This window comes from Sarcophilus harrisii, chromosome 3 (assembly GCF_902635505.1).
Source record: "Sarcophilus harrisii chromosome 3, mSarHar1.11, whole genome shotgun sequence".
In the NCBI taxonomy this organism is placed as follows: Eukaryota; Metazoa; Chordata; class Mammalia; order Dasyuromorphia; family Dasyuridae; genus Sarcophilus; species Sarcophilus harrisii.
Window position 1 is genome coordinate 262,422,567 of NC_045428.1, and position 27,103 is coordinate 262,449,669.

The window sequence follows — 27,103 nt, forward strand, 5'->3', positions numbered from 1 at the left end:
AAAAAGGGGAAAAAAAGCTGTTTAAATGTTTAGAGTCAGTTTCCCAGAAAAGATCTGCCACCTACTACTGCTATTGCTGCTGTTCCTGCCACCACTTTGTCCAACCCTCTCTCCTCAAGTTCTCTAGAGGAATTAAAAATTGCTGAGCAAACAGAAAAGCTTTATCTCCCAGTTTTATTCCTCTAATAAATTCCTTTCTTCTTGAGCAAGGTAGTAATATAATTCCTCTCAAAAGACAATTAGTCCAAAATTTGTCAAAATAACAATTACATTTGGTTCTTGCTGATTGGCCTATTTCTAGATAGACTTATTTTTGTAAACTTCCCCCCCCTCCGCCCCCTACATTGGACTATGAGGATGAATCATTCTGCCTATTGGCTCTTTTTCTCTGTGTGAGCACTTAAGCATGCTTTTCTAGAAAATTAATATTTTATGGAGATTGGTTATTTTTGATATAAGGCTGTTGAGCTGAATGAATGAAATGGCATTTCATAATAATAAAAAGAATAACATTTTATAGTACTTTAAAGTTGCAAGGCATTTTACAAATATTATCTCATTTTGTCCTTATGACAATCCTGGCAAGTAGGTGTTATTATTGTTGTTATTATCTCCATTTTATAGATGAGGAAACTGGGGGAAGGCATTAAGTAAGTGATTTGCTCAAATATCTACTAAGTGTCTCAGGTTATATGTGAATTCGGGTCTGCTTCATTCCAGGCCCAGATCTCATTATGTGTTAGGCACTGGTGATACAAATAGAAAAAGCAAGATGGCTCACTTAAATGAAGGAAGGTATTATCTGTGGAGGTTTCAACTGAAAGGAAGTTGGGAAGACCCAGAAATCTTGAAGTTTCATTTAAAAAATCTAATTGCAGTGCAATGGGGAGGGCACAATAGAAGAGTATATTAGAAAGCCTGGAGGACCTTGGAAAGCAATTTTTGGTCACATGTTGAGCTTAGTAATCTTTTATCTTACTAGAAAGATTATAATCAATGACTCCAAGGTCCTTCATGATCTAAAGAGTTTTCCCATCATGATTCCAAGGGACCAAGTCCATTACCATTTGGAAATAGGAAGAAGGTCAAATGAGTCTTGAATTGATAAATTTAACCTTATATGACTTGGATATGATGTTATTTTTAAATGTTTGTTTTCCTGATAATATTTCTTTATACTTTTTTAGATGAAATGCTGCCAATGGATACTCACATAATGTTTTTCAATAAGCTATTTTAGTAAGCATAAGTTTCATAGATGAGTTTCATTTCACCAAAAGAGGAAGAAATACTTTTGTGTGGCTAGATTTAATTTCCGTCAGTTACTACCCTCCCAATCACTCACTAGCCTATCCCTGGGACTTCCCATTGCTGCTATAACAAAATCAAAATTAGACACCGAGAACTATTTCCATGTGGGTAGTTACAAAAAGAGGAGCAATATACTAAACAACTTGAATTTTCTTCTTATTTTGTTAGCAAAAACATCAACTCAAAAAAGGCTTGCAAATATTCAGGAATAAAAAGAGCAACTGAACTTCTCTCCATGAGCAATTGTTTCTGTAGTGCCTCAGAACCTGTTAGACTGGAAAAGGTAAGAAAAAAGGTAGCAACATAATGTTATTGTAATAATTATTTTTTTTCTCACCCACTGTTTTTTCTTCTCCTTTCTTTTTTCTTTTCTTTTCTTTCTTTTTTCTTTTCTTTTCTTTCTTTCTTTCTTTCTTTCTTTCTTTCTTTCTTTCTTTCTTTCTTTCTTTCTTTCTTTCTTTCTTTCTCTCTCTCTCTCTGTCTTTCTCACTCTCTTTCTCTCTGTCTTTCTCTCTCTCTTTCTTTCTTTCTTTCTTTCTCCCTTTCTTCCTTTCTGCACTTGCTTAGCATAATCAAATCCAAGCCTTTGATAATGAGAGGCAGTTTGATACTGAGGAAAGATTCCTGGGTTTAAAGTTAAAGGTTCAAGTTCCACATATGATATTTCCAGTGCTATCACTTAAGCTTCTTAGGCCTGTGTTTCTAATTTGTAAAACGAGTGGGTTGGACTAGATAGCTGCTAAGATCATTAATGACTATATAACTATGACCAGGTTACATTTAGGACTTCTTAGGCAAATATAAACTAAAGGTGTTGGTAGCTCAAGCAAGCATTTATTCATTCCCTTAGAGCAATGAAGGCAAATTAAATCAAACATACTTTTAAAAAAATCATAAAGCATATGTGGTACATTTCCAAAGTCCTTAAGCACAGTGATCTATTCAAACTCTTTTCAGGAAAGAAGTTGATAAAGGACTTAAATATTGATTAGGTTTGCTCAATCTTATTTTCTTTTGTATGCATGTTATCTGGTTTAGCTTTCTAAGTTTACCATATTCTGAATGTTGTGGTTTAGGGCCCCAAGCAATTTAAAAGCACTATGTAGTAATTTCCTGTGATCATGTATGTCTACATATTATTTTTAAAGAAAGTCTGTAAATTATAGCAAGAGGTTTGTAGGGATTGTACACAGACTTTAATTTGATTTATGGAACATTTTAGTGAAGAGGAACTAGAAAGTATTGAACGGAAAGAGAAGATTCGACTTCTAGTTACACTTCTCTCACCGTAGTTAACTACATTTGTTTAGAGAGGGGACTGGATCACAGTCTGTAAACTCGTTTCCATTTCTACCATTTTATGATTCTATGATCAGTCACATGCATATGACAAATTCTAAACTACTGTGGATTTCAAAAGAATATCCACAATATTGAATTTATAGTATAGGCTAAAAACACATTTAAGTGAAGATAACCTGTTGTGATAATATTTTTTTACTCATTAAAACTTATGTAAGTAGTCATAGTTTTCTGGGTAATTTCAAGCTGGGGGAAGAAAAACAAGTGCTTAAATTACTAGCCTACCAACAATAACACCAACAATAACAACAAACATACACTGCAAGCCAAACTTGATTTTTCATTTTCTTCTTTATATGTGTATTTATGTGTACTCTTATTTTTCTTTTTTTTTTAATAACTTTTTATTGATAGAACCCATGCCAGGGCAATTTTTTACAACATTATCCTTTGCACTCACTTCTGTTCCAATTTTTCCCCTCCCTCTCTCCATCCCCTCCCCTAGATGGCAAGCAGCTCTTATTTTTCTTAGAGTTAAAAATTATTTTTATCTGTAGAATTATTCTATAAAAGCAGTTTAATGCCTTCAAGTGTAAGAATTTTTAGCCAGAGTTAAAAGATGTTTGAAATTAATGTAAAAGTGTGCTTCATGAAAACACTGAATGTTCATTTATGGATGCAAAAATTCATTCAATCAATTTTATTCCTTAAAAATAAAAACATATATTTATGTAATTGAATATAAGCCATCACATTGCTTATAGCCACATAAATGGTGAAGGACAAATACTTGAATAATTTTTTTTTGGTGCATTATCGATTCTCCATGGGTACTTATAAGTAGGCATAGATTTTGGATATTTACTTCCTTGAAAAAGAATATGGCATGGGTAATTGGAATGTTACATGATTATCTTTGAAATTTTTCTTTGATATTATTCTTGAACAGGACAGAGAAATGAATTAATGACCAAACTTTTTTTTTTTTTTTTGAGAAACTAAATAAAAAAATACCAAGAATGATCCATCTGAAAATGAAAGCCTCAAGAACAAAAAAAGTTTCTTCACAAACTTTTTATTGAACCTCTCTTCTGTATACATTGAGTTTTTTAAAAGACTAATTATATGTATTTTAATGTACTTATTTAAAAAAAATTAGTAAGACCTCCAACCATATTCTGAAAAATTTACTGATATTCCACTATTTTAAGAAGGACTCAGTGCCTAGGTTAAAATTATATTAACTTTTACTCTTAGGCCCCAGACACCTGGTCAAAACTGATCAGGAGATTGATACATTATTTGGTGAAGTTGATGCTGAAAATTAACATGTCAAATTGTGAATTTAATAATCTAAGTTGCCATGTTAGGTTTTTATAAATTTAAGCAGTTAAGTATCAAATCTTTCCTTGTGTTGTGTTGATTTTGTCTGAAGAATCAATCAATAAACCTTTATTAAATGTCTACTTTGTGCCAGGCATTTGTGCAGATAATCATGGTTTAACAATTTCCCATCAGAAATTGAAATATAGGCACTTAATAGAAAATTCATTTTAAAAAATGCCACTACAGGGTCTGTATCTTAAAGAGATTATAAAAGAGGGAGAAATATCCACATGAGCAAAAATGTTCATAGCAGCTCTTAGTAGCAAGGAATTAGAAATTGACTAGATGCCCATTATTGGGGGAATGACGGAATAAGTTATGGTATATGAATGTAATGGAATATTCTTGTTCTATAAGAAATGAGCAGGCTGATTTCAAACCTCCCCCCCCCCAAAAAAAAAAAAAACCTGGAAAGATTTAGATGAACTGATGCTGAGTGAAGTGAACAGAATCAGGAGGACATTGTACACAGGAACAGCAAGATTATGTGATGATCAACTATGATAGACTTAGCTCTTCTCAGCAATGCAGTGATCCCAAGACAATTCCAATAGATTTTGGATGGAAAATGCCATTTGTACCCAGAGAAAGAATTATGAAGAGTAAATGTGGATTAAAGCATACTATTTTTACCTTTTTCATTTTGTTTCATTTTGTTTTCTTTCTTGTTTTTTTTTCTTTTCTTGATTTTTCTTGCACAATATGGCAAAGATAGAAATGTTTTAAAATATTATACATGTATATATACATATGTATGTACATGTATAACCTAAATATTGGATTTATATTGGATTGCTTGCTGTCTTGGGAAGGGGAAAGACAAGGGAGGGAAGAAGAAAAAATTTGGAACATAAAATCTTACAAAAATGAATGTTGAAAACTATCTTTACATGTAGTTGGAAAAATAAAACACTATTGAGAAAAACAAACAAATAAAAAAAGAATTTTAAGTGATAAAAACTAATGAAGGAGTATATTACTTACTCTTAGAGTAATGACTTAACCTTAATATTTTAAAATTTAAAGGAAAGGAAGAAGGCAGCAATATGAAGGAAATCATTCCAAAGACTTTTTGCCAGTTTATCATTAAAATATTATTAATATAGAATCTCAGCAATTTCCTTTCTTACCATAAATTAAATGTATCATATCTATTCTGATAAATTCTCATTTTTAGACTCTCAATTTTTCCATCTTTAAAATTAAAATAAATATGACCTTTACACAGAAATATTTATGTTTTGGGCTCATACTCCTTTTATTCATCTTTTATCAAATCTATTGGTATTCTCAAAGCTTCTACTTCTGTTAAGCCTCTAGTTCTATTCACTGCTTCCTCATTCTCAATATATGGCCTTGCCTCCTATTTTGCTGAAATGATGGTCATTTAATGTGATATGCTCCCTTGATTTCCTTCTATTGTTTATAAATGTATGGGTTTTCACCCATTCTTTTCTCTTCCCATTTTAGAGGGGAAAGTACTCTTTTCCTTGCTGAAGGTGATTTTTTCATCTTAAGAGTTCTATTTCTACTATCGATTAATACATTATTTAAAAAATATTTTTATACTTTTTCTCTTTCCTTCATCCCCTTAGCCTAAAAATACACTATTATCTTCTCTCTCTCTCTCTCTCTCTCTCTCTCTCTCTCTTTCTCTCTCTCTCTCTCTTTCTCTCTCTCTGCCCCCTGTCAAAGTCCTAGAAACAGTAGTTTGCTTTTGTTTTCTTCCATTTCTTCCTCATTCATTCACTCCTAATATCTTTGCCATTTGGCTAACTTTCCTACCACTTTTCTGAAGCAGTTCTCTCTCTAAGATTCTAAATCATCTCTTAATTGTGAAATTCAGTTGTTATTCCTCAATTCTCATCTTCTTCCACATGGTTAGATCTTTGACATTACTAAATTTTTGTCTTCTTTCAAGCTCTCTTTTTCTTGGGCTTCTTTCAAGATTCTCCTTTGGTTCATTTATGACTTACTTGGTTTTGAATTGGCCTAATTGATCTTCTGGAGTTGACTTCTGACTTCTAATCAACCTTTCTTGCAATGTCTTATACTCTTCTCCTTCAGATACTCTGTGTTCCTGCCAAAATAGACTGTTAGTTACAATCTTTTCTCTCCTATCTGCCTTCGTTCATACTGTCCCCATTCTAGAAATGAATTACTATTCTTATCTTTTCAACTTCTTTGAAATTCTTCCCATCCTTAAAACCCATCTTAAGTGTGATTTATTCTATGGAATGTTTTCTGTTTTCTCTTCCTCATTCTCCCACCAGAAGTGATTATGCTCTTCTCAATCTTTCCTCAGCATTTTAATAAAGCTTTCCTTTACATTTATATATTCCCTTATGTTAAGGTTATTTTGGGCATTTTTATCTGCCTTCCTATTAAATTGTAAACTCCTTGATGGCAGAGGCAATGTTTCATTTTATCCTTATAGGAAGAATGGAGAGATTTGAGTGTTAGAATTTAGAAAATTTTAGTACTGGTTGAATGGCCAAGGCAACAGTGTGGTACAGAAGAAAGGCTATTGGTTCTAGAATAAAAAGTTCTAGCTTCAAATCTTCCTTCTGTCACCTATTATTTATGGAATCTGGGGCAATTCACTTTACCTTTCTGGGCTTCTTTGTCTTCATCTGTAAGATGAGAGGGTTGTTTTAGATAATCACTTAAATAAGGCCTTTTTCAACTCTTAAAGTCAAGAGGATCTAATATTTTGATCACTTCTTTTTCATTTGTGTCTGACTCTTTGTGACTCCATTTGAGGTTTTCTTGGCAAAGTGATTTGCCATTTCCTTCTCCAGTTCTTTTTTTTAATTAAAAATAATTTGAAATGACTGAATAACAACAATTTATAATTTCTTTGCTCATCCTTTTTATCCAGTTCTCATCTATCTCCTAAACTCTAGTCTTACATCTCAAACTGCCTATTAGATATCTTGATCTACATGTCCCATAATATCTCAAAATCAACATGTCCAAAAAGGAACATTCCATCCCCCCTGCAAGCCTTCCCCTCTTCCCAACTTTCATATTGTATATTAAAACTATCTAGGGTACCACCAGCTGGCCAACTCCCAACTTAGGTCACATTCCTAACTCTTCTCTCTCACATCCCATTCCATATACAATTAGCTGCCAGGTCTTGTCATTTTTACTCTTTAAATATCTTTCATATATATCCCCCTTCTTTCTTCTGATGTTACAATCACCTGGTCCAGGCCTTCATTGCTTCATGCCTAACTCTTATAATAGATTTGTTGATTGGTTCCCTTGCCTTAGATCTCTGCTCAACAGGCAGTTCTTTTTTATTATTATTTTCAAAACATATGCATGGATAGTTTTCAACATTTACTTTTACAAAACCTTGTGCTCCAAATTTTTTTCCCCTTCTCTTCTCCTCACCCCCACCCCCAGACAGCAAGTAACTCAATATGTATTGCAATTCTTTCATACATAGTCCCACAATTATCATGTTGCACCAGAAAATTCAGATCAAAAAGAAAAGAAAATGAGAAAGAAAACAAAAAGCAAGCAAACGACAAAAAAGTTAAAATACTATGTTGTGATCTACACTCAATTCCCATATTTCTCTCTTTGGGTCCAGATGGCTCTCTCCATCACAAGATTATTGGAATTTTCATGAATCACCTCACTATTGAAAAGGGCCACTTCCATCAGAATTGATCATCTATAATCTTGTTGTTGCCATGTATAATGATCTCCTGGTACTATTCATTTCACTTAGTATCAGTTCTCCAAGACTTTCTGAAATTATCCTGTCCAGTTCTTTTTATAGATGAGGAAATAGGATTAAGTGATTTGCTCAAGGTCACACAGCTAGTAAGTATCTGAGGCCAGATTTGAACTCAGGAGGGTGATTCTACCTGACTCTAGGCCTGGCATTCTGTGCATTATGGCACTACATAACTACCCTTTATTGTATATGATATACCCATTCATTAATGTGTTGATGACAAGTTGGAGGGAGGTCTTGAGCAGAATATCTTAGGATGTTCTTGTCTCTATTCTGTTCAACGTTTGTAAATCAATAATTTTGAGGAGTAATATTATGCCTATCAAATTAGTCAGGTATGCAAATCTAAGAGGGCTTGGTAACACAATGAATGACAAAATTAGGTATTCCAGTTATTTAAAATGATAGGCAGAATTTAATGACATTTTATAAAGATAAACATAACAGCTTATACTTGTGACATTGATTTTTTTAATGAAGTACATAAGTCCATGTATACCTACTTGAATGGGGGGATAGGATAGAAAGGCAAATATAAATCAACAATGTGACATGTTAAATATATCTTGAATTATATTAAAAAGTACATAAGGTTCAGAATGAGGAAGGTGGTAATGCTGCCTTTCCTGGTCAGATCACCTTTACAATCAATAGATCAAACAATAAATATTTAGAATGCTATTAGGGTTCAGGTGTTGTGTTTTATGAAGGTCATTGATAAGTGGGAACATATCCAGATGTGAGAAGCAAGATGCTGATGGAAAAATCAGGGAGTATGTGCTTTAAGAAGATCAATTGAAAAAACTAAAGATGTTCAGTCAAAAAGGAAAACTTAAGAATGATGAAACAATCGCTTATGTTCAATTGTTTTTCAGTTGTGTCCTACTTTTTCTTTGAGTGGTTTGCCATTTCCTTCTTCAGCACATTTTACGGATGAGGAAACTGAAGTAAACAGGGTTAAATGACTTGCCCAGGACATCACACAGTTCATGAGACTGGATTTGCGCTCAGATCTTCCTGACTTTATATCTGGTGCTCTATTCATTGTGGAAGTAGCTGCTCCATAACACAATAGTTGAAACTATTCCAACATGTATTCCAAACATGATACTATAACTGTTCCATCAGTTATAACAATATACCTTTGTGTAGTCCAAAGGACCTCCCTGCCTCTAGGCTCCCCAACAAGCTTCCCTATGGTCTAAATATTTTGTGAGACAAAATATTCTCTAATTCTCTAATAGTTTTTAAGCATCTAGAAGATTCTCAAGTGGAGGAGGGAAGAGAAAGCACTGTGCTTATCTCTAAGCACAATGAGGTGAAACTAGCAAAGAACTGGATTTTAGTTCAATTTAAGGAAACACTTCCTAACAATTATGGCTATCCAAAAAGTGGAAGAGTCTGTCTTGAAAGTTGATTCCCCAACATTAGAGATCTTCAGGTAGACTTCACATGATCACTTAACAGAAATATTTTAAAGGGAATTCAGGTATAGATCTGACTAGATAATCTCTAAGATCATTTTTAACTTTGAGGTCCATGGTTCTTATTTCATACCTCTATATTCTTCACCTAACATAGTGCTTGCCTATCTAGTGTTAACTGTTTTAACTAAATAATGATTTTCAAAAGTACTGGTCACATCACTACTGTACAAGGATGGCTAATGTATTTGAATCTTCTTGGCCTGAACTCTCACAAAGTTGCCTTTTTCCAAGAGTTCAGAAGTTAATTAAAATATTAAGAGGTTTTGTATTTAACTACTTTCCTGGGGTCAACTGAGAGTACCTTTTCTGAAGGATAGTCATATTATTCTAACTACAGGAGTCTCCTAATTTCTTTGGAGATCACTCAAGCCAGGTATGGGTGAAGGTGGTTGTAGCTTTTCAGTATGAATAAATCATCCCACCGGAGGTCTAACCCTCAAGCCATGACTATATCTATTGTTCCATCAGTTATAACAATATACCTTTGTGTAGTCCAAAGGACCTCCCTGCCTCTAGGCTCCCCAGCAAGCTTCCCTATGGTCTAAATATTTTGTGAGACAAAATATTCTCTAAACCATAGCTCATAAACTCCCATCTCCCATCACTATATTTTTACTTTGATCATTCATTCAAACAAAATGGTCAGTTCATAACAAAGGTATTTTAATTAAATAGAAATATAGATAAAGCAATAATATAATCTCTTACCTTATAACTTTTCAAGTGACTCTTTTTGAAGAATATTTTCTTCTCTTTTGAGGGGAGGTGAAGGGAAAGGATGTAACTAATATAATTATTTTGCATGACTACATATTTGTGGTGAGTTTTATTTTTCTAACCTTTTTATGATTGAGGAAAGGAGAAGATAATTTAGAATCAAACATTAAATAAATTGGATTTAATTTTTTTTTAAAAGAAAACGAATGAATCATTAACTCAGAATTACTGTTGTGAAACTGTAACAAATTATTTACTTTTTTCTTTGCCCAAACCAAATAGAGGCAAATTTAGGGTATTGTTTGGATGTCTTTTCTTGGCAGTTACTTGGCTGTATTCGTAATGGAATCAAATCAAAAGAGAGACATAATTAAAGGGAACCATTTTCATTTTTTTTATTTCAAACTTAACAAGCTTGAAATAAAATGATATTTTCCAAACATAAAGAATAACATAAAAAGATTGCATATGAAATTGCAAACTATATATTACATACATTAATTACAAAATCAATTCAACATATAGTTTAAAAATATATACATACCCATTGGAAAGAGTATATCTTCATAAAAATTATAAGGGATTTACATGGAGAAGATATATAATTTGACATACAAAGAGATGTACATGCAGGAAACGTACCTGGAATATATGCATTTGTATTCCTAGGATTTAGCATAGTCTGATGCATCATAAGTGCTTAATAAGTGTTTGTTTTCCTTACTCACACTTCTATCACTACAAAACTACTTGTATTATCTACTAATTTAATCTTGCTATTCTCTGTCACACTTGCTCCTTCTAGATATTTATGCTGATCTATAATAGCAACTACTCACTGCTGTTTCCCCACTGCTCTCTTTCTATTTATCATCTCCATCTATTTTCAGGGAAATCTATCCAGGGACCTGTCAAATGTATGGATACTATTGATAGAGATTAGAATATAAGCTGCTTGAGGGCAGGATAGTTTCATTTTTGTCTCTGTACAATATCTCACATGTTAGAAACTTAAAAAAAATGATTATTGATTGACTAGTTTAGCTCTTTCACTACAACTACCCATTGGGAAGTACTATGATTACTAAGTGTTTTTGCTGTAGCATGGAAGGTTTTGACTCTTTCAGATTGTTCTCTAAGTCTGCTCTTTTTTTTTTTTTTTTTTTAAACTGTTAGTTACTGTGCATGTGGAGAGTCCTTTGCTGATCTATTCTCTGCAGTCTGGGTCCAAATCCTGACTGATATTTACTGCTTTTGTGAATGTTTGTCACCTGTGTGACTTTCAGAAAGGCAATGAACTTTTCTAGGTTTTAATATACAATAATGGGAGTTTACTAAATGCCTTAAGAGATCCCTTCTAACTCAGATTCTGTGGCCCTGTGATCCACTGTAAGTTTTGCAATTAGTGAATCATTTTTTTTTTTCCTGTAAAGAAAATAAAAGTTATATTCAATCAGAATTTTCAGGCAGTGACCATAACACTCTGCATTTTTTCCCTGTCAGCTCTCAGCCAAATTGCTCCAAAGTTCTTTTTTCCTCAGGCTGCTTGTCCCAGAAAATACAGAAATCTAGGCTGAGATTAATTCTGTTCCTTGAACTTCTCTTAGAATTTTGTTTTTTTTTTTTTTTTGTCAAATATCTCTTAACTGAATAGTTTTGGCTCCCATAGGTCTCAGTTCAGCTGTTAACTAACTTGTAGACAGAAATATATTTTAGATTTTAAGACTTATCATACCCCCATTTGGAGGTAGATTTCCCCAGGGCTCTATTTCATCAAATACAAAATGGATTGAGAGGTTGTATGGCAATATATATTTTAACCTTACCTCAGCAGTCCATCTGTTTTATATAAATAGCGACTGCTAGCATTGAGGAATTCTGTCAGGCTTTTGAGCTTTGTCTCACTTTTGAACTTTGTCTCTCCCAAGAATGAAACATTCTCCCCTTTTCTTCTCTGCTTCATTTAACTGACTTTTTTCAAGTTTTAGTTAAAGTCCTACCTTGTTCAAGAAGCCTTTTCCAATCCTCCTTAATTTTCTTGAAGTTATCCCCAATTTTATCTTGTATTTATATCTTCTTTATACATATTTACATGTTGCTGCACCCATTTGATGATAAGGTCATTTAAAGTAGGGACTTTTTTTTGCTTTGCTTCATATCTCCATCATTTGGCAAAATACTTGGTACATAGTAGGCATTTAAGAAATGCTAGTTGACTGACCCATTTCTCCCAAGTATTCATTACATGCCTGCATCTCTCTGACTTCAGGCTATGATATCTATCAAAATGCAATTAAGCCATTTATGTGAAGCTGAAATTTCCTTTTTTTTTTTTTTTTTTTTAAGGCTTCCACTCCTTGCTTCTACCCCTACTCTTCTGGGATTAAGCAGAATATTTCCAGACCTATAGCTTAAACTTAATAAATGTTTGTTGACTTCTGACTCTTCTACAGAAAACATATAAATCTGTTACAAGTCATTTTTATGGGGCATGGTTCAAGATACAAAAATTGGGGGCTATTGACCAGGGACAGAGTATATTTCATGAAATCTAAGAAGAATTTATCCATTTTATCAACAGTTTCTCTAAAGTGTGACAGTCAAGACTGACCATAGATATGGTCTGACCATATCAGAATACAGTGGAAAAATCACCTCTTTGGTCCCAAAAGTTATTCTCTCAATGCAACCTATGACTGTAGATATTTTGCATTTTTCTTATGGTTAATTTTTTGTTCTAAAATTTATTTTTATTATGGAGTTATTAAGTTCTAATATCATTATATTTTTCAGTATATCTCTCTTTCATAAAGTTTTCCTTCTGTTCTAAGCTATTTATTCTCTTTCTCTAATTTTTTCTTCTAGCTTTTTTATTTCATTATTTAATTTCTTGCTTCATTTCTTTTAAGGTACTCTTGTAGTTTTAATAGCTAATCCATTAATTTTTCTGAGAATTTACTTGAACTTGTTATAGAGTTATTCTTGTCTTCTGGGTTTAATCTCTTAGATTTCTCTCAATCTTTAGTATTTCTTTAGTGTTTGACAGTTTCTTCTGTTTACTCATTTCCCTACTGCCAGTTTCTGAGTTGGAATTTTGTGCTTGTATTGGATTATGTTCCTTCCTATTATTTTGGATAAGATAGTTGAATCCTTTTTGGCCAATTCCTCCTTTAACCAGAATGCTGCTTTCTCTGCTGCTCTAGAGGGGGCAGCTATGATAAATCCTGACCCTTTTCTGGGTTCTCTGGCTTCTAGTTTAGTTTCAGGAAGCTTAGTCAGAGACTCCATTTCAGTCCTGTCTTTGTTTCTTCCTTACAGAAGGAATAAGCTCTATCTCTTTGCTTTGGCCTTGACAGACTCAATTGGATATTGTTGATCATTCTAGAAGGTCTGCTATAAGACTCCAGATAATTTTTCCTGAAATTTTTGGGCATTACATCTCCTGAGTACTAGTCTGCCTATATCTTTTGCTGTGACTTTGTCATGGGGTAATTAGGATTTGCTTTATCTGGTTGTTGTAATATGTCTTCTGTAATAGTTGCCCCTGGGTTGTCTGGGTACTATGGCTTCTACTTCCCCTGCTTCAGAAATCCTGTAGGCTTCTGGAAGTCTTCTTATGTAGAAGTAAATCGTAAAGAATGACTGAGAACTTGTTCTTTTTCTATTTAAGTAAATAAAAACATTATTAATAATGTTAAAAAAAAAAAAGACTGAGAATCCTCTCTCTCTGTCTCTGTCTCTGTCTCTGTCTCTGTCTCTGTCTCTCTCTCTCTCTGTCTCTCTCTCTCTCTCTCTGTCTCTGTCTCTGTCTCTCTCTGATCATTGTTCCTTTGGTACAATTTCCAAACTTTAATAGGGTATTTGCAGAACATCTGGACTCCTTTATGTCCTTTTAAGCCACTGCCAACCCAAAATCAATGTAGCCTAAGATTACTTTTGGAATCTCAGCTGCCCCTGTTGTTTCAAATTGAGTTTTTAGTTCATTAACCCTCTCCTTGAACCCATCTTTATCAGATGATATGCTATCTTTGTTTCATCTATCTAATACTCTAAGTCTAATTTTCTGAAACAAGAAAGTTTAATTAAATTCTATTAAATTAAATTAAAATTTTATTAGATTTGGTCTACTGTCAAGATCTTTTTGAATTGATTCTGTTAATCCTCCATAGTTTGTATCATCTATAAATATGATAAATATAAAATCTTGCCTTTATCTAAATCATTGATAAAAATGCTAAATAATGTACAGCCAAACACAAACTCTGGGTCATTCTCTCTCTTTCCAAGTTTTTATCAAATTATAAATTACCACTTTTTGGGTCTGACCATTCTGAATCTACTTAATTATGCTAATCTCTAGTATCTCTCCATCCTTTTATATAAGAATATTACAAGAGGTTTTTTTTTCTTTCATTCTTTTTTTTTTTTTAACTAAAATCAAGGTAAATTATATTCATGGCATTCTTTAGATCTAACAGTTTAATTATTCTGGTTTCCCTAGCTTCAAGTCCCAATTAAAATCTTTAAAAGGAAGCTTTTCCTGATTTCCTAATTCTAGTGACATCTCTCTGTTAACCATTTCCATCTTATCTATAATATATTTTTGTTTTTACATAGTTGTTTGCATGTTATTTCCCACTGTGAGTTTATTTGAAAGTACGTTTATTTTTTGTCTTTCTTTACATCCCCAGCTTTTAGCACAGGCTTGGCATATAGTAGGTACTAATTGGCCAACTGAAAATTGGTCTAGTATGATCTGTTCTTGCTGAAGCCTTGATGGCTCATGATGATTTCTTCTTTCCTTTAATAGATCTTTTTGATAAATATATTCTCAAATTTCATTAGAATTTGAGATTATTGGCCTATACTTTTCAGGTGCCAAGCTCCATTATATATTATAATAAGAATTATGATATATAAAAATGTGGTTATCTCATTATATCATATTGTTATTGTATTATACCTGATTCTTTTAAGATCAAAGTCTTAATAATAAAGCAAGCTTGTTTTTCTTTTATCACTAATATAGTCTCTGTTATTTAGCCAAACTTTTAAATCAATTATAGTAGACTTTATGAGCCATAGTTTAAAATACCAGAATTATGGGCTGTTAGCCAGGGACAGAGTGCCTCTCATGAGACCCAGAAAGAATGCATTTCCTGGAGACTTGCTGATCTCATCAAAAGGACTTTAAACTGACGATTTATAATTAGTAAACTGAATACCATAGAGATGATGACAGAGAAATAGAACTTAGAGGTAAAAAAACATTTTAGAGATAATCCAGTTCAACCTCTTCAATTTCAGGCAAAGAAACTGAAGTCTATAGTGACATTCCTGAAGTTATGTAGGATGTAAATAGTATTAAAAAGGATATAAGCCCCAATTCTCTGACTCCATATCCGTGGATATGATAATAATGATAATAATAATAATAATAATAAATACCTAGCATTTATGAAGTATTTTAAGCTTGACAAAGTACATTACATCTATTATCTTATTTAATCATCAAATCTAGGGGGAAGGTACCATAATTATCTCTATTTTACATATGAGGAAATGGAATCATAGAGATGTTAAGTGACTTATTCACGGTCACACAGTAGTATTAGAGGTTGGATGTGAGGGTCTTGGAAGCAAGAACTAGCTTTAGCTTTCCTTTGTATCTCTAGTGCTTAGTTCAGTCCTTGACACACAGTAGACAATTATTAATGTTTATTGACGAATGAGTCACTGATGTCAGGTCCAGCACTCTATCTAATTCCCTATCTAACTGCCAGTACTAATGTCAATACCTGGTCCTATATTATGTCTTTCTTTGCTATACTATATGCTAGAATTTATGACACATGAAGTTGTCATGGCAACTGAGATGCCCTGTAATCTTCAGGACATAGTTACAGAGAGATTAGGTTATAATCTTAATTAATGCCTTAGTTATTTTTATAGAGAATATCAGTAGTTAGCAAATATTAATACAAATAAGTAAAATAACAAGATGTCACTCACAATGAGCAGGACCAGGAGATCATTATATACTTCAACAACAATACTATATGATGATCAATTCTGATGGATGTGGCCCTATTCAACAATGAGATGAACCAAATCAATTCCAGTAGAGCAGTAATGAATTGAACCAGCTACACCCAGGGGAAGAACTCTGGGAGATGACGATGAACTACTACATAGAATTCCCAATTCCTCTATTTTTGTCTGCCTGAATTTTTGATTTCCTTCACAGGCTAATTGTACACTATTTCAGACTCCGATTCTTTTTGTACAGCAAAATAATGGTTTGGACATGTGTATATATATATATATATATATATATATATATATATAGTATTTAACTTATATTTCAACATATTTAACATGTATTGGTCAACCTGCCATCTGGGGAAAGGGCTGGGGGGAAGGAGGGGAAAAGTTGGAACAAAGGGTTTTGCAATTGTCAATGCTGAAAAATTACCCATGCATATATCTTGTAAATAAAAAGCTATAATTAAAAAAAAAAAAAAAAAAAAACAAGATGTCACTCATAACTGAAGATGGCAATGGAAGGACATATCTTTTTCAAAAACAATGGATTAGTAAGTTGGGACAATGAAATGAATGTGTGTGTGTGTGTGTGTGTGTGTGAAAGAGAGAGAGAGACAGAGACAGAGAAAGAGATAGCAATGTGAAAAATCCATGTATCTAAGAAGGTAAACATTTTGGTATAGATGAAAATAGGGGAAAATAGAAGTGATCATAAGTATATATAGAATCGCTAAATTCAGTGGAAGGAAGAACTATTCAGCTCTAGGTTACAAAAATGACAAAGGAAGAACTTAGCTTTGATGAAGGATTCAAATATCTGGCATTTGGATAAAAATAAATCAAATGACCTATGATAATTTTATCTTTAAGATGTAGAATAATTGATATTATTTATTGACTGTCTTTCTACTCCTACTTTGAGATGCAAGATATGAGTCAAAATCTGGTACAAGCAATTTTTCCATAGGACGCTGGGATAGTGGATATAACAAACCAAAGAACATGAGAAAAGAAAGTCTAACTCTTGTTAGACACCAGACACTTAGGACTAGAACTAGATACAAATGTTTTCTTTTTCCTTTCCCACTCTCCAATGCTTAAGTCTAGTGAGAAGTCTCCCTTTGAGAAAAGTCAGAGGAAGATTATACCTGTCTTTCTTGGCTCAGCAGTGATTCTTATTGTTATATAGATTTAGACTAATGCCTTATATCTTACACCAGAATCATCTCAAAATGAATATGCAATCTGAATGTAAATGGTCATTTCATTAAAAATGGAAATTGAAAGAGAAGCCATCATGGTGAAGTGAATAGAGGTCTATGTTTAGAAACAGGAAAACCTGTAGTCAAGTTGTACCTTTGGATCAGCTATGAGCAAGTCACTTAAGTGTTCTAGGCAATTTTATGATAATTAATTACAGAGAAAGTGCCAACTTAACTTGGTAGAGGATCTTTCCTACTTTAGGAGTTCCTTGTACCAATGAAATCAAGTCTCTATCTGTAGAGGAGAACTACAAGAGATCCTTTTTCCCAAATATGGATGAGAAGAGAATTTCTGGTTAAACAAGTGATAAAAGAAATCCTAAAGGACAAAATGAACAAATTTGACAACAAAATTAAAAATATTTTGTATAGATAACTCAGTGGAGATAAAATAAGGAGAAAATCTGTCGAGTAGGAAAATATTTTCATCTAATAGATTAAAAAGTCTGATATCTATGAAATATAAGTAATTGATAATATTTATTTCTGTTTTTTCTCAATAGAATTTTATTTTTCCAAATACATGTAAAGATAGTTTTCAACATTCATTTCCTTAAGATTTTGTGTTCCAATTTTTTTCTCCTTCTCTCCTCCCAAGATAGCAATCAACCTGATATAAGTTATATATCTACTATCCTCTTAAACTTATCTTAGAATTGATAATAATTAAGGACAAAATTATTCCTTAATAACTAAGAATGTGAACAGTTTTCCCAAGCTCAAACCACAAATGGTCACATGCAAGCAGATTCCAAATTATAATAAGAGAAAGGCAAATTCAAACTACTCTCATTTTCATCATATTCACCATACTCTGTGAGCTGGCAAAGATGCCTAAAAAAGAAACAATCAGTATTGGAAGGACTATAGGAAGACAAATATACTCACCCATTGGTGGAACTATGAAATGATTTGACCATTTTGATTATCATTTTTCAGTTATGCAAAAAAATTATTTAAAAGTGTATGCTTTTTCCATCTAGTGATCCCCTATTGAGAATATACTCCCAAATCAGAAAAAAAAGGGCCTGGTTAGACTTCAACAGAAACTAGAAGCTTTAAGTGACAAAAAGACATAACATTGCAATATAAAGGAAAAAGTATTTAGATCTAAAGTGAACATTTTACCTGTTCAGATGCTGGATTAGTTTAATTACATAGGAAGAGTCCAGCATAGATAATGCTCACAAGTTGCATTCCTACCTTTGTCTTTAGTCAGTCATCTGGCCAATACCCCAAGAGAATTTTGGTGATCGTAATATGAATTGCATTTAAAATTGTATGGGAATTGAGCACCATAGTACTAAAGTAGAGGACCTTTAAAAGGGAGCTGGCTTTGAAACAGAAGGAATAGTCCACAGAAATGATAGATTTAAAGGATCTGTGTGTAGGTGACTCAGAACCAAGACTGAGTGAATCAAAGAGGAGACTTTTCTGTTAATCCTAAAATAATGGTTGTTGTCCTAGCTAAAAGACAGAATAGTGCTCTAGCTGAAAAGACCATTAAAATATTCCAGCTGATAAGAACAGAGTATCACCCAAGTCTGGGACTGAAGGTGGTGAAAGAAAGATTGCAGATATTTTTAAAGACCAAGTCTAGGGATCCAATCACCAATTGATCTGCAAAGACCCATGTTCCAAGATGAGTTTAACAGCCAAAAGAACTTCCTGGCCCAGACAAAATGACTTCCTTGACTCAGGCTAAGTGACTTGCCTGGGCCAGTACAGCAATAATTAAGGCCAGTGAAGTTGAGCTACTTAACTATTGAGTTTAATAAAATTTTTTAAATGAACACAAAGATTTATATTTCTCAGTTAAATATCTCATCAAAAGTACTAATTCCTTTTGTACTGTTACCCCAGTTTTAAATAAATTAGGGAGGCAAGTGTTCCAACATTACATTTCTTCTTTCTTTCTTCTAAGTTTTATGTTTTGGATATATATTTTCATGACTGTGGTATAATTAACAATCTTTTAGCTCATTAATTTAATTGGACTTTTTTTTTTTTTTTAAATCTCAGCATTTAGCAAGATGCCTAGCACATAGTAAGCATTTAATAAATGTTTATTGATTCATTTTTCCACGTTTGACATTTTGACTATATTCTGCTTAGAATTTCCTTTCTCTGCCACTGTGGAAGAATGGAAGTTAAAATTTACAGCAATTTGATAAAAACAAAACACACACAGAAGAGAAGTATTTATTTTACTGATGTAATTTAGTATGCACTCAACTAATGTAACAAGGTTCTATTCTTTAGTATTTTTCCCCTCAATTGTGAATTTGTGATTCAAATTAATTTTGTTTTTCTCTCCTCTGATACAAATTTACAGAAGGTAAAAATTCTAGAGCACCTTATTTGAAAGTTAAACTCAGATGCACTTCTGAACTATCTTTGATTGGAAATTCTTAAAAATCAAGTAATAAGAATTCATCTAAAATAAAATAGTATATTAAGTTAAACTATGGATGAACTGAACTGTAACTTAATGAGCTGTTATTTTTCTGAAAATTTTAAAATGCCATTGAAAAAGAATAGAATAGCATGATGATGCAACACAAATTTCTTCTTAAAGTTTTTTTAGATGTTTAAACATAAGTAAAAACATAAAAGCTATCAAAAAACTCCAAGAATGAGCCAAAGAAATACATTTTAAGTTTAAAAAAGATAACAATTCTACACACAGCATAGTATTTTCTATCTAAGAATGCATACTAAAAGATTCTTGATGTGCTTTATTTTATAGGTTGGTAACATAATTGTGCTTATTGCTGCCATCTGCTGGTTATCACAAAAATTTCATCCCTCTTCTAAATATTTTAATTCCAATGTGTTTCTTTTCTTGGGAAAGAATTAGAGAGTGTTTAAACTGGACAGAAATTTGAAAATCATTAGTATAGCAGGCTGATTTTTATGATGTGGAAAAACTTGAAGCTCAGAGTAATTAATAACTTGCTCACAGTTACAAGATGAATTTATGAAAGAATGGAGAAGAGAACCTAGGTTCCCCGATCCTCAGTCTCTCTGCTTCATATTCCTAATAATAAGTATTATTTATACAGTGTTTACTGTGTGCTGGGAACTTTATGAATATTATCTACTTTGATCTTCACAACAATCCAGGAGATAGGTGTTCTTATTGTTCTCATTCTACAGATAGGGAAATTAAGGTAAACAGAGGTTTTGTTGTAATCGTTTGCTTGTTTTTTAAAATGACTTGTTCAGGGTCACTTAGCTATTACTGGTCTGATGCTGTATTTAAACTCCAGCCTCTCACTCCAAGCCCCACCCACATTCTATGTATTGTATCACCCTATCGCTTCTGAATTCATTAAGTATACACTCAAATACAGAATATGTCTTTGCTATAAGTAATATAATTGCATTATAATGCACTTTATATTACCTGTATAAGTCAAAGTTTAGTGATTATTCTACTTAAAGAATAATTGATTTAGTAGAATCAGAAAGCACTGTGACCCACTTATGATAGTTTTTGTGAAAATGATAATAGTTGTCACGGATATAATGCTTTTTTTTTTTTTTTTTTTTTTTTTTTTTTTTTTTTTAATTACAGTTCTGGAACCTGAGGTTCCAAGAGGATAAATCACTTTCCTAGAGTCATAGAGCTAGTAAGTATATGAGGTACAATTCAAACTTACAAATTTTTCACTCCCAGTTCATCCTGTTAGTTACTAGGCCATGCTGTTGCTCTGTTTTAGTTGGAGGTCAGATACACATGAATCACATTATTTGTGTTGAAAAATAAGAATATTCAGTTATTCCACATTTTCTTTGTTCAATACATATCCCAACTATTCACCAAACTTAGTGGAAAACTACTTCCTCTTTTATTTTACTGAGATCAAGATTCATTTCCCCTGCTCTCTCAGGAATGGTATCTTTATTTCTACAGTGTTTTCTCTCCTTCCTTTTAACCCCAAAGAAGAGACATTGCTCTTTCAAAGCTAATTTCCCTGTTTTCTCTGTGACTTTCAGCCTCTGTTTTGTTTTGATGAGGAACCAGTTTAGATAGTGTACAGAAAGTTCATTGGTATACAGAGTTTCCTCCACTAATACAGACTAACAACTATTTTGCACCTTACAATATTTAAAGAGTTCCCTGGGGTATTGAGAAGTTAAACTTTGCATGTTGTGGGTAGGAAAAAAGCATATAGAATACAATTAGTAATTAGTAATTTTGATTATAATTATTAAATAGAATTAATAATTATTATAAAGGATATCAAATAATTAATGATTATTAATTAGAATTATTATGGCAGCAACATTTTGTATTAAAGTGCACACTTGATTAATGAATTCAGTATCACTAAAAAATTAAATCTCTTGTTTAAGGTCACACAGTCAGGATATCCTGTGTGTAAGGCTGAATACAGGTATTCTTTAAGCTGAGACTGGTTATTTATCTCCTGTCCTGCTTGTCAACTTTCATTTCAAATTCTTGGCCTTCAGACACATACAATTTTGTCCTTTAACAAATAAAACAAAATAAAACCTTTACCTTGATCTTGATTTTTCCCTTTAGTGATTATTCTTTCTCTCCTTTTCACAATTAAGAAACATGTTATTTACACTTGTATCCATTTTCTTATTGCTTCTTAACACCCAGCAATTCGCTTTTGCTCCACTCTAGGAAATATAATACCCTGTGTTATTTATTTTTTTTTTTTTCAATTCAATCACTTTGATTTCTGTACAGTGTTGATACTGCTGATCACTTCTTCCTTAATAATTTTTCCTCCATTGATTCCTCAGAATCCATATTAACTGGATTTTCATTCCATTCCTTCTTTTTCTTCTTTTCTGAATCCTTTGTCCTCCCATCCATAAAATGTGGTCATTTAACAAAAGATATGTTTTCAGACCTTTATCCTTCTCTTTTTAATACTCCCATTTCTTACTTCTCTTCCTCCCCTCCCCTTTCTTCCCTTTTCTTCCCTCCCATGTCGTTCTCTCTCTTTTTTCTTTCTTGCACTCTTTTTTTCCTTCTCACTGTCTTTCTTTTTGTCTCTCTCTCTCTCTCTCTCTTTCTGTCATCTTGCTTACTCAATAATCCCTTTGTTGCAGATTATTTTCAATTTTTCCAAATTCAAATGTCCAAGTCTTAATCTATCTTAAAATTGACTTCCAAATTCTTACTTTTTGCTGGACATTATACATTTGTATTTGGATGTTGGTCATCTCCTGAATATCATTTCTTCCACTAACTCAGTTCTCAGTCCTAACTTTTTTCCCTTTTAATAGTAGCATCATACTTCTAGTAAAAATGCACAATTTCAAAGGATTTAGACTAGATGTTCTTAATCTTTTTTGTGTGGCAATGTGATGAAACTGATGGACTCCTTAGAATGTATTTAAGTGCACTAAAAATAAATAGGATTACAAAGAAAATGATTAACTATATTGAAATATAGTTATCAAAATATTTTTAAAATTAAATTCATGGACCCTAGAGTAAGGATCTCTAATTTAAAGATAAAAGGAATGCCATAGAGGTCATCTAGCCTCTTTTCTTTCATCCCACAGAATATGTATTAAGGCCTTGACTGATTAAATACCTTGGCAAGATTATGTGCTGCTATCAGTCAGGAGACCTAATTTCAATATGCATTACAATACCCTTCATCTGTTTGTGACTCTAATCTACTTCCTGAACCTGAGCTGCTTCAACTATGATATTGGGATTAATAATACTTGAATTATTTATTATTGGAAAAATGTTTTATAAATTAAATCAGTCAGTAAACGTGAACCATTATCATATAGTCACATATGTAGTAAATAGCAGAGCAAGGATTAAAATGTGGGTCCTTCAGACCTAAAATTTGGTATTCCTTTCATTACATAAACAGTTGCCTCTCTAAAAATAAGTCAAATTTGATTCTTTTCTCTAGCTCAGCCTGTGTCTGATGCATTTCATTCCAATAAATATTTTAAAAGTTCCTATTGTGTGGCTGGCAAGTGTTAGTTGTTGGAGATACAAAGACAAAGATGAATACCATCCTTTCCCTCAGACAGTTTACAATTTGTTGGAGGTATACAAAAATATAAATGTATAAATGTTAATTTTAGGGAAAAAAGTGACTACAATCAACAGTCCTATAAATTTTTTCCTTAGTAATGACTGACTGCCTTTTAATTTCTACTAAGTCTACTAAAGGTTCTAAAATACCTAATGCTTAGACTCAGGCATGTAGTAATGCATATTCATTCCCATTAGGAGGTTTCATAATATCAAATATATATTTTATTTACATTTAATTTTTAAGGAATGACATTTTTAAATTTTAAAATATTTTTTTAAATTATCAAGTACTTATTTTCTTCTCCCTGCCTCTCTTCCCTCCCACCAACTAGGAAAAAGCAACAACAAATAAACATAATCAAGTAGGATAAATTACCAAACTAGTTATATATAAAATTTATGTTTCATTCTGCATATTAGCTCATTGTCTTTGTCAGATGGTGGATATCATTCTTCATCATCAGTCCTCTAAAATTATGTTTGATCATTGTTATTTCCCCAAATTGTTCATTTTTATAATGGGATTATTACAATATCAAATGTTCTGGTTTGGCTCACTTCACTCTGTATCATCTCATGAAGATCTTCCCAAGTCTCTTAAAAACTTTTTTTCTTCATTTTTTACAGTTTGATAATAATGAATTATAAGCATATATCATAACTTGTTCAATCATTCCCCAATTGTTGGGCACTCCCATAGTTTCCTGTTCTTTGCTGTTTCAAAAAGAATTGCTATAAATACTTTTGTATGCATTAAATATTTTCCTCTTGCTTCAACCTCTTTGAGGTAATCGAGTTAGAGTAGAATGATTGGGACAAAGGATATATACTTTTTAGTAACTTTTAAAGATAATCCTAAAACATTTCCCATATGACTGGACCAATTCAAAGAAATCTTTCCAACATTTTCCTTTGTTGTCAACCTTTCTAGTCTGATAGATAGAAGGTAAAATCTCAGAAATGCTTTAATTTGCATTTTAAAAGAACATTAGTTATTTGAAGCATCTTTTCCTATGGCTACAAATTACTTGGATATCTTTCCTCATGCATATGTTCTTTTAAAAATAATTTTATTTATTTCATCAAATATTTTCTCATTACATGTAAAAAATTTAACATTCATTTTTTTTAAAACTTTGAGTTCCAAATTTTTGCCTCCTTTCTGCCCCATCTCCATTCATTGAAAAAAAAAAATGCATATGTTCTAAAACTATAATAAAGCCCAAATTTCTTAGCATTGACTCCCACAAGTTGATTGCAGCCTAGCTTTCTAGTCTTATCTCCCACTGTTTTTTAATGGGGAAACTACTCCAGATAAACTTGCCTATTCTCTGCCCTCTAAACATATCTATAAACATTTCTAAATTTGGAGTCTTTGTTAATATTTTCTTCCTGACTGGATTTTTTAAAAATAGGATTAACAAAAAATCAGGAACAAATCAATTAATGTCTTTTAAATCATGGAAAGCCAGTTTAATTCAACAAACATTAGTTAATTCCATTTTGTGCAAGGCACTGTGCTAAGTACTAGGAGTAATGTGACAGAAATTACAAAAGCTGCCTGAAAAAGCTTATGTTCTACTAGAAAAAGAAATTCTCTATCAACATTTTCTTAAATTGGGTATTGTGGACAAAATATATTTTTGAGAGATATTTCCATAAGTTCAATAAATATATTTTGACATAGGATAGGGATGAGACCTGTGATGTCACTGTTGTAGGAAATGCCTAATAAAGAATTTTTTCTACCATTTGAGACTGACTCATTCTCTAGATTCTAGAATTTGCCTAAAGCCCTGAGATGTTTTGCCCAGGGAAACCTAGCATGTATATGTCAGTGGCAGAATTAATATTTGTTTTGAAGTTAGCTTTCTATCCATTTAGCTACAATGATTTAAATTTACTTAAAAGCCAGTTGTCTTTTTATTGTTGTTGCTTTTTTGATATACTAACTATATAGCTTTTATGATCACCATTTTTTTTTTTTTTTTGGCAGCTCTTTCTAGGAATGCTTTCAGAAGCATATCTCTTTGGAATTGCCTACTGGTCTGACAACCACCTAACTTATACTCCTAATGATGAGCAAGTTGCTGAGGAAAAGACAATAGAGATGAACTCAACTAGCAGTATCTCCTGTTCATCTGCAGATGAAGCACAAGACAAAAGTCTTCACTGGAGATGCAAATCTCCTGGAAATTTTATTTCATCAATGTGTTCAGGAGAAAGTCAGCATAACAGGAAGCAAAAAGTGACAGTGCTGGAATCAAGTCACAATTCTCTCCTTGAATGGCAAACTTCTGCTGGGGTTGAAGACTGTGGAGACTCCAATATAAGTAGAGAAACCTATTTAGTTCCTCCTTCTTGTAAAAGTATTTGCAAGAATTATAATGATTTACATATTGCTGGGGGCCAAGTCATGGCCATCAATTTAACTGCAGCAGATTCAACTTTGGAGAGCAGCTTTGAATTTGGCCCACTATTGAAATCTTCAGAAATTCCTTTGCCTATGGAGGATTCTATCTCAACTCAGTTGAGTGATTTGCCTTGTAAACCCCTTCAAAGACACTCATCTTACTGGAGAATAACTAGTATCAAGGACAAAAGTATTATACCACTTCAGAAGCCTCTTTCTAATGCCATGCTGAATGAATATTTGGAGCAGAAAGTAATGGAATTGTATAAACAGTATTTCATGGACACTGTATTTCATGACAGTTCTCCTATTCAAATTCTGGGCTCAGAGCTCATCATGACAAGTGTGGATCAAATCAGCCTACAGATATCTCGGGAGAAAAACTTAGAGGCTGTGAAGGCCAAGGATATGGTTATTAACTGCCTCTTACGACTAGTATCCACTGAAATCAGTACCCCTAGTCTGCATATTTCCCAATACAGCAATGTGAATCTATGAAAAAGATATATTGATTCCTCTTACAATCAAATTCAAAGCTGTATTTATTTTTTTTTCTGAAAGAGGGAAAAAGGTAGTAGGAGAGTATGGTTCAAATCAGAGTAGTTACATATAATGTGTCTCAGATGTGGAATGAAGGACAAAAAAGGATGATAATTAAATGTAGAAAGAATGCTAGGAAAACATAATGAACCATTAAAAAACCCAAGTACAATAGCTTAAACAAGATAAAGACAACTGAATAAAAGGAAAAAATAAATGTCAAGCTTGTGTAATATTTCTAGAGAAGAAGAATAAATCAGTGATCAAAGGAAAACAAAAAGAAAATGTTCTTATTTTTCAAGTTAAAGGATTATCTGTATTTTGCCCAGGAAAATTTTCTGGTGGGAAGGGGGTATAATAGAGGGTATTGATGAATATTGAAAAATATAGAAAGAAAACTGCTAGGATAGGCATAGGTTAGCACTATTGTAAAAAGAGAGAGAGAGAGAGAGAGAGAGAGAGAGAGAGAGAGAGAGAGAGAGAGAGAAAGAGAGAGAGAAGGAAAAGAAAAAAGGAAGAAAAAAGAATAGGAAAAAAAAACATTCCTGGGCAAATATAAATTTTCTAAATTATTAGAATGGATATATTTATACTTGTGCTTGTGTTTTTATTATTTTTCCTCTTTCTATCAGAAAATCATTTAAAGGGCTAGAACTTTTCTTTTTGATGAAGGGAAATTTCTGGTGTTTTTCCCTTCTATATGGATAATTACTTAGGCACAAGCATACAAATAAGTCATGTTCCCACATCTACCAAGTCTCTGAAAAAAAAAAAAAAGATTATCAGAAAATGAAAGAAACTATGCAAATCTGAAACTTCAACTTTACTTTGATA

At 32.5% G+C, this 27,103-nt stretch overlaps 1 protein-coding gene across 2 annotated transcripts; it reads left to right on the top strand.

Moving 5' to 3' along the window:
* Window positions 1-1,362: 1,362 nt before the first annotated feature.
* Window positions 1,363-26,728, top strand: C3HXorf21 (chromosome 3 CXorf21 homolog). 2 transcript variants are annotated; one of them, XM_003763564.4, is made up of 3 exons: window positions 1,363-1,594; window positions 20,845-20,899; window positions 25,313-26,728. In XM_003763564.4, the coding sequence occupies exon 3, from the start codon at window positions 25,325-25,327 to the stop codon at window positions 26,225-26,227; it is 903 nt and encodes a 300-aa protein (XP_003763612.1). In that variant the 5' UTR covers window positions 1,363-1,594; window positions 20,845-20,899; window positions 25,313-25,324; the 3' UTR covers window positions 26,228-26,728. The 2 variants fall into 2 exon arrangements, with proteins under 2 accessions (XP_003763612.1, XP_023354743.1); XM_023498975.2 differs by lacking the exon at window positions 20,845-20,899.
* Window positions 26,729-27,103: the final 375 nt, after the last annotated feature.

Excerpts from the sequence above, each read along its gene's own strand:
- C3HXorf21 (XM_023498975.2), top strand. The coding sequence starts at position 1,547 with ATGAGCAATTGTTTCTGTAGTGCCTCAGAACCTGTTAGACTGGAAAAG. Across the intron at positions 1,595-25,312 it reads AACCTGTTAGACTGGAAAAG|CTCTTTCTAGGAATGCTTTC; the intron begins GTAAGAAAAAAG and ends TTTTTTTGGCAG.